Genomic DNA, 11,722 nt, shown 5'->3' with positions numbered 1-11,722 from the left:
CTGAAAGCACTGCATGAGGATTTGACATGAGAAAATGTCAAAGAACAAAAAAAGGTCACTGTTGAAGGCTATTAAATCAATTACCTTTTCGTTACAAAGCATACATATACAATTCTCATGACATTTTTACAGAAATAAGCGCAACGCACCCCAGAATACTAAATGCTAGCTGTCAAGTTGCTTCCACTTTTTCTGAGCAACAGTGTGATGTCAGCAAATTTAGATCAAGGCAATTTTTGCTGAAATAAAATAAGTAAACACATTAAAGTATTTCCATGTGAACAATGACTTCAGTTTTGTATTTTAAAAAACCTACCGTTTCTTAAAGTGAAAGAGATTTGTATTTTCACCACTCTAATTGTATTCAAGCGTATCTCATTTGCCTTATCTGTGGGCCTTTTCCTATATGATGTTTTGGAAGGGAACACAGACATCAACATACTATATCCAATAGCTGAGGGCAAAAGTGGGTTTCGGGGGCTGCACCCATCCAATTTCCTAACAAGCAAGGTCTCTGATTTATATATCAATTTCCCAACTCTTCCAAGGGCTAACTACTTTCTAACTGCCTAATGAACAGATAACTTTTTTTTTCTAGAATAGACTGCTTACCAAAAACTGGGGGGAGCTCCTGAATGAGAAGATACACCAACTATGATAGAATGATTGTTATTAAGGGTGGATGTTAGGCCAGTGACAGTGAGAGCAGGGCTCAAAGGGTAACCAATAGGGATTCCTATTTGCAGAAGGATGGGGAGGGGCATTCATGCCCTATTCTGGACAACTTGTTGGGTTCTACAAAAGAACTGTGAAGGGGGGGGAGGGTTGTCAGGCAAATTGCCGTTCATAACTTGTCCACAAGTGCAATATTGTGTCCCATCATCTAAACACACCTGTGCTCCAAAAGGACCTCTCCAAATGGAATGAATGGTAAAATGCCCAATGTCATTCAATGTAAAAAAGTGAAAGGTGACAGATGTTGAAGCAAAATATCTTAACTACACATATACATTTATAGGGTTTGAACTGGCAGTGACTGGGTCATAGCAGGTAGCCAGAATGCGTCAATCCAGTGTGCAGTTGTAGAAAAAAAATCCCATGCTACAGATCATTAGGAAAGAAAATAAGACTAAAACTACCAATATCGTTACATTATACAAATCTGTGGTATGACTACATTTGGAATACTGCATACAGTTCTGGTCTCCTGAAAACAAGATAGAGTCATAGAATTGTAGAGTTGGAAGAGACCAAAGGGTCATCTAGTCCAACCCCCTGCAGCGCAGGAATCTCAACTAAAGCATCCATGACAGATGGCCATCCAACCTTTACTTTAAAACTTCCAAGGAAGGAGAGTCCATAACCTCCCGAGAATGATATTATAATTAGAAGAGGTTCAGAAAAGGGCACCCAAAATTATCAAGCAGATAAGGAAAGGTTGCATTACTTTACACTTTTCAGTTTAGAGAAAGGCTACGTATGAGGAGAAATGATAGAAATGCATGGAATTATGCATGACCTGGAGAAAGTGGGCAGAGAAGTTTTTCTCCCAGTCTCATAAAGCTCTGTCCTTCCTTTGGGCTTCCCACAGGAATAGGGTGGACATCCAACAAAGCTGAAGGATGGGAGAATTCAGAACAAAGTACTTCTTCATAGTTAAGCTACAGAACTCACTCCCCATAGGAGGAAGTGATGGTCACCAATTTGCAAGGTTTTGAAAAAGGTCTAGACAAATTCATGGAAAATAAGGCTATCAAGTATGCAACAGTGATAATCTGCAGAAGATAAATTAGTCAGTTTTATCTACTACAGGCTTCACTGTAACAATCAGTAAGAGAATCCATTTGACCCATCACAATTCAATCCTTTTCCAGCTGCATCAGCCATATATTTATATATGAAAAGGAAGTTGTGCTTATTTTTTTCTGGCTTGTGTGTACATGCACTCTTTATTATGGCAGTATCACACTTCTATTTTGACCTTGGTGACATAAAACATTTAGCAGGAACAAGTGTTTTGAGCTCAAATACAAATCTTTACTGCTACCATGATGGCAAGTCCTGGGTTGCTAATAATCTGTCTCAACCTGGTGTCAAGTGAAGGAGTAAGTCTAGGCTGCAACTAGCTCATGCACCAGCTCATCATGAATTCCTTTTTCTCACCTACTGCTCCCTTGCTCTGATGCTGGGAAAGAAGTTTCTGAGATACTAGGACAGAGCCTGAAGTCATTTGTTTGATGCCTCAATAGCAGGGCCATCTTGAGTGAAGTTCAATATGGTGGGTGGGACATGGTCTCTCTGCCTTAATACCCTGCATCAACTTGATGTGCTATTAGTATCTTTGTGTGCATGTAATGTGAACTTCAAATGACAAGGAAACTTAATTCTAAAAAAGGCAGAAGGAAACTTCCATTTTCTACTGTAACTGTGAATGAGAAGAGAGGCTGTCATCTATTATGAAAGCTGTGTAAGTATACTTGGAAGAGCACAAACTCTCATCTTCCATTGAAAAAGCAAATATTGTGTTTCTAATGCTGCTACAGTATATATTTTACAAAACAGATACCAAGGTGGCAATATCAAAACAAGTAGTGTAAAAGTGCATTCATTAAAAAAGATTGTTTCCAAAGATGTGTTGTAGATGCTACCCTATAAATAAATCTAAAGTTCAAAAACAAAAAGGACCTTTGTAAGATAACATGTATAAAACAAGAAATGAAATGTGATTTTATTTAAGGCAATACTGGGCTACTTCACAAATCACCACCTCAAAAATATACACTGCTCCACACTACTAATTTTCTATCACATTCACGATGGGTTATTCAATACCAAAATGTTTTTTAAAATCTTCAGTGTCAGCAAACTATTTAAAATTTACATTTCCATTATATTATGGAAGTGGAAGAATTTTGATCCAATTAAAAGCAATGCAAATGCAGTTATAGGAAAAAGTTTGAGTTAAGTACATATGAATACCATCCAAAGATATTGGATGTTTCAAGTTACAAACACAATTGTGTCAGTATGTATTTTAACCAATTAAGTGTGATCTGATCAATCTCTTCTCCTGTACACACATTTTATGCAAAACGAAACTGGATATGGTAGACTTACCTAGTTGTTACTTTAAAAAGTTTAAAAGAATATTTTAAAAACTGGATCACTTAGTTACAAATTAAAATTCTTAATATAAACGTGTCATTTAATATTTCAGACTTACAGACTGCTAACAGCAGCAAATGATTTACAATAATAAATATATACAAAAATGTATCTACAAATAAAAAGTACTGTTATATGAGCAGTGACCCAGTGAAAAATACCACAGACAATACACAAATATTCGAGTCATGGAAAAGGACAAAAATCTGATAAAAAATTGAGGTTCTGATCAATTATTTACAAAACTGAAACAATGATTCTGTTCCAAGTCCCATAGGGATAAAAACAAAGAAATTTACATGACCACTGTCATGATTTTGCTAGGTTAAATCACTTCAACAGAAAACCTTAAGAAATAGTCTCATGTTCAATGGCTTCCTACTAAAATAAAATTAAAAAATGCAGTACAGGTCATGTTTAGACGTTAATCATCAGAACATATAGTCCACACATATTACCCGATTATTTCGTAACCTCTGGATTTGTCACCAAATGTCCATCAAGTCTTATCAGACTGACAATAGGTTTCATTTCCTGAAGCTGTTTCAACACAAGCTCAGTGCAATTTTTAAAAGTCTTATCTAAAACTATTTTTACAGTACCGCTACACTGAAATTGTGATGGGTTAGCAAACTGTACATAGATTTCACTTTCAGAACATGATCGTGTTCTTGCAAACGAGGACTTGTCATTAGATTTTCTTGAGTTTGAATGAGAACCTTTTCTGGTTCCACAGCTATTGCAGGCTCTATCTGTAGGTTTCTTTTGCTTCACTGCAGACTCTTCAAGGAACTTGAGGAAAGATACTTCAAATCCCATAGGCTTAAATGTACTCCAGTCAAAAGATGCGGATTGCTCTTCAGCAGTTTGAACAGCAACAGCAGTTTCCTCCTCTCTCCGCACACTACTTACTTCAACAGCTAAGATTTCTTCCTGTTTCTCAACTTTCCTCTTTTTAATCTGAGGATTTTTTTCTTTGTTTGCTCTTTTTAAGTTACCATTTACGTTTTGATTTTCCGAAAGGCAAGAACTAGTTTCTTGACAGTCATTATTTACATCAGAAGGCGGCTTTCCATGATTCTCTGAACTTGTGAGGTCCTCATTAACAAGTTTGGTAATGAACATTTCTGCAAGCTCATCCACTTCATCCTTCTCACTCTTCTCAGGTTCTTTTTGTGCCACTGGTGTAGAGGCTCTCAAGTTCTCAGGGGTTTCAGACAAATGTGGCTGCAATTCTGCATCACATGTTTTGTCCTCAATTGTCTCATTTTGTGAAGATACTTCTTTCTCCAATGAATCTGGGTGTTTGTTTGAGACAATTAGGATATTTCTGTGTTTTGAAGTATATGCTTTGGACAACTTGTGACATTTATAATGTCTAATTATATTATTTTCACTTGTGACAACTGATGAACAGCCTTCTATCATACATGGATATTGTGTGGCCAAAGTGCTTGAACATTCCGATAAAGCATCATGCCTACTCTTTATTGAGTACACATACTTTCCACATTTCAAAGTATATGCCTTATTTTCATGGATCTGGCCCATTTTTGAGTTCTTGTTTTCAACAATTATAAGTTTCCTTCGCTTAGTCCTAATTGATATTTTGTTTCCATTCTTTCCTGCCCTATATTTTAATCCTTTATGCTTAATTTTCATGGTTTTTTCCTGATTAGCCTTACTTGAAATATTTTCCTGACCTGGTGTCAAGAATCGCCTAGGTCTTATCAGATGATCTTTATGCCTGTCATTATGCTTATTAAAAATATGTCGTAGGAGATTAGACCTTGTTGCATAAATACGATCACAGCCTTCACAATCACACTTGTACATGCCATCCTCTGTTTTTGTTTGTTTTATCTTTATTCCATGATCCACTTCTAAATGTGTAATATAATTAATATACATTGTAAAGGATGATTTACATTCAGACTGATCACAAGGGAATCTTCCAACATCCAAGGCTGACTTCATGCTTCCAATTTCCTCAGGAGTCATTTCATGAAGCTTCATGTAGTGCTGAATAAGACTAGTGACTTCCTGAAATATCCTTGAGCAATTTCTCACCTCACATCTGAATTCTTTTACAATTACATTTGTTTCAGTTTCATCACAATCTTCTTCTTTACAAAACTCCTCATCTTTACTCGGCTCACTTTCTTCTTCTCCTTCCACAGAGAAGGAAGGCAGATCAGATTTGTGTACAGCTTGATAATGAAGAATCAAATTCTGCTGTATTGTAAAAGCAGCAAAACAACCTTGATGTACACATCTGTAAGGTCTGTAGGGACTATAACTAGTAGGAAATTCTAAAGTTTTACATGCTGGTTTGGGGTGTTTTTTCTCCTCTTTTTCTTTCCTATGTCTTCTAATTTTGCGTACTTTGGGTTGCACTTGTATGTTTCTCAGTGTGGCAACATTATAAAGTTCAGGAGGAATGGTAACCACTTGGGGAGGTTTTTCCATTTTTTCAGAAACATCTGGTGTACTTTCTGGCACCACCTCCTCTATCATTACCCTCTCTGGCACCACGATTTCTGGCACTTTCACAGATTCTATACATGCTTCTTTCTTTATTTCAAGATCTTTAGTCAATTGTGCTTCATGTGTACTTTCCATTAACACATAAGGTATACTCTTTAGTTCAACAGGCCTTGGTGTTAAGTTTGCAGTTTTGTTTTGGGATCTTCTCCCATAGGGTCTTTTTAATTTTAGTTTTACCATTTCCTCTGTTGTAAAGTGATGTACTAGCTGACAGTGGGCCCGGAGGTTAGAATTTCTTGTAAATGTTTTCGGACAGGTAGCTACAACACATTTAAAGGGTGCATATTTCAACTGGTGTTTCTTAATTTCCAGTATCATTTCTGCAGTGTATTGATGTATTTTGCTGTAGTGTTTAAATAATGCATCCTTGGTCATAGCACTGTAACTGCAGCTTGGGGCCTGGCACATAAAAGGTTTATGGGCTTTTTCACTGAACCGATTATGCGTTTCTGAAGGTGGCTGGACAGGAGAAGTGCTCTCAGTTGTTACAAGCGGAACAAGAATCTGTGGTAGTGAATCTGCTGGAAGACAATGAATTATACTGTCAAACACTTGACTTGAAGTTTCACTTTCTAACTTCAGCTTTTTCAAACCTTCTAATATTTCCATAATCTGAATATCATCTTTGTGAGAGGTTTCATACTTAGAAGGGCTAATTTGATCAAGGGTGACATTCTGTGTGTCTGCTATGTGTTGCACAAGGTTGGATGGTTGAAGAGTTTGTGAAGGGTTTTCTGGTGTACACTCAGCAGTACTGATTTGCTGACTCTGCAATGACTCAATCGACACTTCCTGGTTTTCCATTTTAACTTCTACCATCTGAGAGTTCATAGCTGTTTTAATTATTTCAAGGGTCTTCTCAAAGTTTTGAATTACATTCTGCTCTGAAATCTCCAAATTGGAATTTTCTTGAATGCAGGAATCTAGAGTGACCTGAGAGTTGTCATTTTCAGATTTCACTGATAAGCAAACTGTTTCTCCATGAGTGTCATGACTAGTATTAAAGTTCTCTTTGACACTAGCAATTAACTCGCTGTCCACATTGCTCAGTTTTTGTGTAAGATTTTCCATTAACACTTCAGACTCATATTTTGTCAATACATTTGACTGGAGATTCTCTGTCGATATTTGCACATTTTCTTCAGCATTTCTGGCTAAAAGCCCCAATGTTGACAAATCATTAATTACTAATTTCTGTGAAATGTCAGCAGCAGCTTTCTTCTTTTTCTTTGAACCACCAATCCCCTTTTTCTTTAAGTTACACAATTCTGAATTTTTGATGCTACTTATGACTGAAATACGTGAAGTATTATTTCCAAAATTATGTGCTGTGGCAGCAGAATTAGAAACCAAGTTGGAACATAAACCATTTTCAATAGTCTTAAGTATTAAGTCATCTGGAAATACTGGTAAGCTGTTGCATTCTTCTGAGGAAATTTTGGTGTTAATTGTTCTGTTTTGGTCTGTTAGCAAGGTAGTTGGTAATGAAGGTGACACACCTGGATTTGGCAAAACTGTTGCATTTATTTCAGTAGTACCAGTGATACAGCTAGTTGTAATTACATGTGGTAATATTTCTGTAGAATCAAAAGTACTTGGAATGCCTGCAGTTTCCAAGGCCTGTTTGATAATTTCATTTCCTTCTTCATTTTCACTTGCATTGAAGGTAGTCGTATTAGTCCGCGGAAACAAGTTCTGGAAAAAAGCAGTAGACCGATTTTCGGTAGCCAGCAGCTGAAGAAATGATGGCTCTTTAAAACACACTTCTGGATTAAAAGTTGGCTCCTGTTGCTGCTGTAAGCTCAATGCATTTGAAGAAAGAATCATACTGGCAAGAAGAGAAGATTGTCCATTAAGCTGCAGAGCTTCATGAGAAATTTCTGATTCATCTAGGGGCTTACAATAGGAGCGTTTAGACAGGTGGCCACCAAGTGATCTAGGATTGGAAAAAACCCTATAACATCGACTACAAATAAATTTGCCATCCCTGATTATTGCTGGCCATTTCGCCCGCTTGTTTTGCTTTGGCTTCTTTTCTTTTCCATCTGGACCTTGCCTACGAACCTTTTTCCCTTTTTCTGAAACAAGGAGTTGCGGAGTGGTTTCACTGAAGTTACTCTCATTATTCACTTGTGAAGGGAAGAGCACATCAACACTTTCCTCTTTTGTAAAAGCAGAGTTAGTGTTTACTTCTAGGGAGGAAAAGTGACTGGTATTGTTCTCCATTTGTGAGAAAATAGAACTCGGACCATTATCAGCAAGAGAAGGAAAGAGAGAAATTGGACCATTTTCTGAAGGTAAAGGAAGGAAAGGATCTGAACCACTGTCAATGTTCAGAGGCATAACTGGTTTTTCTAGATCATCCAGCTGTGAAGGTAAAGTTGCACTGGACAAACTTCCCAATTGTGCGCCTAATATATTCTCTGTTTCACTTTTAATATGCGATGATAGACCTATATTTATAACATTTTCCACGTTGGGTAATAGGGAATTAGTCATACTTTCCAGACGTGTTGGAAAAAGAGCGTTAGACAGCTGCTGCAGTTGGCTTGTACAAGAGGGATTTGAAGTGGTCTTGGCTTGTTGAAGAAAAGCATCACTAGTGGGAGTAGATACTTGTGATGGTAAAAAATAAACAATTTTGCTATCATTTGTCAGGTTTTGCAAACTGTTTGTTTTTTTACTCCTTTTATTCTTGCACTGCATCTTAAATGCAGCATATTGATCGGGATGGGCTGTCTTCATATGTTTGCCAATGCTTTGGCAAGAATTGTAGACTCGAGTACATCCATCAACTTGGCAAGTGAACTTCTGAACTGGAGCTGCCAATGGTTTGACTGGAACAAAAGGAGTGCCGAGGCTGCTCTGTGTTGGAGCAAGTGCAACCCCTTCAAAAGTCTTTAGAGGCAAATTATAAAAATTGGGAGCAGTCTTAATGCTCTCTTCCATCTGAAGTTTGGGAGAGAGTAAATTTTGACAGCCTACTTGATTCGGCATGAAGGACATAAGACTTATCTCCTTTTCAGGGCTTTTTGATGCAAGAACTTCAGGTTCAAGTTTAACTGAATGCATGGAAACTGTTTGGGACTCACCAACACAGTCATGTTCCTTTCCTTCCTGGAACACTGCGAGATCATTACAAGTATCTTCAACTGTTGGGCATAACTGTTGGACTGCAGGTGCACCAGTATCTATTTTAGTACTCAAAGCAGGTAATTTACCTTTTCTTGCCATGTTTTCTCTAATTCTTTGGCCTAGAAGAGGCATCAAAACACTGCTGGCTACAGCTACCGATTCTGCCTTTGCAGGAGGAGCAGGCATAGGTTGCTCCACACCTTCTACAGTGATTGAATTAATCTGTTCCAGTACACTAGCTGGCATTTTTGTTCCCTCAGTCTTGAGAGATTCATCTTTGAGCTGATCTGAGACATAATTTTCTGCTTTGGCACAGATATTTATACCATTTTCAGGTGGTAGACCAAATGTTTCTTTTGGATGGATTTCTTCAGCATTCTCATTTTCTTCTAAAGGTTGGGAAGAATTATTCTCACCATCAGTCAGCTGTATTTTTTCAGATGTTTTAGTATGGTCTTCAATATGCTTTTCTAATTCATTTTGGGAGCGGTAAACTTTTCCACAACCTGCAAATTTGCAGGTGAAGGTATTATAGTGCTGTGCTTCATGATCATAAAGTAAGTATGCTTCTGAAAACACTCTCCCACATTTCGGAAACATACACTTTGCCTTGAAGAGTGGGTGCTCTTTTCGATGACTCAAAAGTTCAGCGTAACTATTAAAGCTAGATTTACATTTCATCTGGATACAGATATAGGGTTTGCTGCCACAATGCATTTGTAAATGATCATTGAGGTGGGTAACACTTACAAAATGGCGTCTACAGTACTGGCAAATGACTTTTTTGCTCTGCATTTCAAGAAACCGTTTAGCTTCTTCATTGTCCTTATGACCTTTCACATGTGCAATTAAATTTTTAAAGTATTTAAAGCCTTTCTTACACAAGCTAACAGGACATGTAAACTCATTGACAGGCAATGGTTTCTGAACTGGTGTTATCTCTGGAATGTAAGATTTGTCTTTTTCAAAATTTTCATCATCAGAACCATCATTATCATTAAAAACAATGAAGTCTGCTGCATAAAGGCTGTTCTTTTTTATGTGCCGTTGTTCCTGCTTAACTACAGTATTGTTCTTCTTGTTCACACCAGTGGTTGCTGTTTTAGGTGGTCTTCCTAATTTTCTCAGTGGTTTCATTGCAGCCAGTCTCTCTTTACTAGACTTCTTAACGTGTAGTGTGACATGCGGAACAAATGTTTCTTTAGAATTAAAATTCTGTGCACATATTGGGCAACTATAGATTCCATCCTTATAGTGTTTCTGTGCATGCCTTACTATTCTATGTCCAAGGAATTCTTTGTCACACAGCACACAATATTGCATGTATGCTTGCCAGTTTCTGAATCTAGCAGATATGAACCCTCGCTCTCTCAGTTTCTTTATTTCTCGGTTTTTCTGCTTTTTATCTCTAATGCTTCTAAGTAAGTTTGTAGCTTCATCAAAACATCCAGAAAGTCCGTTCACTAAACTTTCTTTGTTTTCATCTTGGCAGTCCTCTGCTTTTTCATGCATTTCACTGTCATTCAGCTCATCTATTGATGATACAATTGATGCCTCTTCTCCCATCAATGCAAGACACTGACGTTTTAGCATTTTCCAGTCCCAAAATTCTGGATCGAAAGGCCATTGAGTTTTTAATACAAGTAAGAGCTCGCAGCGTAATGAATTTGGTATTGGAAGGTTTTCTTCATCATATTTCTGGTCAGGCTGATTATATAGCATTTCAACAGCATAGTATGCATCCACATTTGGCTCGAGGAGAAATTCACTCAGTTGACAAGCACGTTTAACCTCCAAATCATCAGGCAACAAACAAGATATAGTCTTGCAAATGGAAATCTTGACCTCTGTATTCTCACTGGCTTCCAAACGCAATGCTTTCACACAAAGTTCAATGCATGTTGCAAGCCCAGCAGCATCGATCTGTAAAAGAAGAGACAAATTAAAAAGTAATCTCAAACATTATGTAACGCTTACCATTGATTTCAGTAAATTCTATAAACGATTATTCAAACTCTTTCCCTTACACCCGAACATTAAACATACAATTTAAAAACCCATATTTTTGCATTAAATGGATAATGGTCTACATTTTGTCAAAATTAATCACTTCTTTCAAGAACAGTTATAGAATTCAGTTTTTTATTAATGTGGTCCTGTTGCAAACTCTTGCAAAAAACCATATTAAGTGAAACATGCGACTGCCTTACAATATACAGAAGCACAAAAAACAATACTGGGGAAAAGAGCAACTTCTTTGTCCTTAATTCAGATTTGTCCCCAAGGATCCACACTATAGGCTGTTCTGTTACAATTGTTTTATTACAGGTAGGTAGCCGTGTTGGTCTGGGTCGAAGTAAAATAAAAAAATTCCTTCAGTAGCACCTTAAAGACCAACTAAGTTTTTATTTTGGTATGAGCTTTCGTGTGCATGCACACTTCTTCAGATTGTTTTATTATTTCATTGTTCCTTTGGTCTTGATTTCATGCTGGCCTGGTTTCTTGCTATATTCTGATGTTTGCTTTTTAACAGTTGGAGGTTGTTTTGGTGCTGCCCTGCATTTGACTTTTTTCCCTTTATTTTGTTTAGCTGTTGACTTCTAAATTTTGAGCTGTTTTTATTTGTAACCTGGTTTATTGCCCTGTGGGCAGGAAAATAGCCTAGAAATATAAACATAACAGGAAAATAAATACTTTACCCAGGATGGTATTGAAACAGAGTGAGCAAAATTTGGCTGTATAGTACCCAATGCAATCTTTCTATTTCTTAAAACTGATGTAGGAGTCAAGGCCATCTAGAATGGTCAAAAGCAACCACAAGCTCTCTCCCACAGATGGGCTCATCCTCCCTCCCTTTCTTTAAAAGATGTTCTAA

At 37.2% G+C, this 11,722-nt stretch overlaps 1 protein-coding gene across 4 annotated transcripts in view; it reads right to left on the bottom strand.

The window, feature by feature from the left end:
* Positions 1 to 2,702: 2,702 nt before the first annotated feature.
* ZNF292 (zinc finger protein 292) overlaps positions 2,703 to 11,722 on the bottom strand; it is a 30,961-nt gene continuing 21,941 nt past the window's right edge. For all 4 annotated transcript variants that reach the window (XM_088665965.1, XM_035109435.3, XM_088665966.1 and 1 more), the window contains exon 8: positions 2,703 to 10,770. In XM_088665965.1, the coding sequence (XP_088522091.1) occupies positions 3,628 to 10,770 (7,143 nt within the window). In that variant the 3' untranslated portion in view covers positions 2,703 to 3,627. The remainder of the gene's footprint in view (positions 10,771 to 11,722) is intronic.

The sequence above is a fragment of the Zootoca vivipara genome, chromosome 3 (genome assembly GCF_965207765.1).
Source record: "Zootoca vivipara chromosome 3, rZooViv2.hap1.1, whole genome shotgun sequence".
NCBI classification, from domain to species: Eukaryota; Metazoa; Chordata; class Lepidosauria; order Squamata; family Lacertidae; genus Zootoca; species Zootoca vivipara.
Note: the sequence above shows the minus strand (reverse complement) of the source record. Positions and strands in the feature narration are given on the sequence as shown.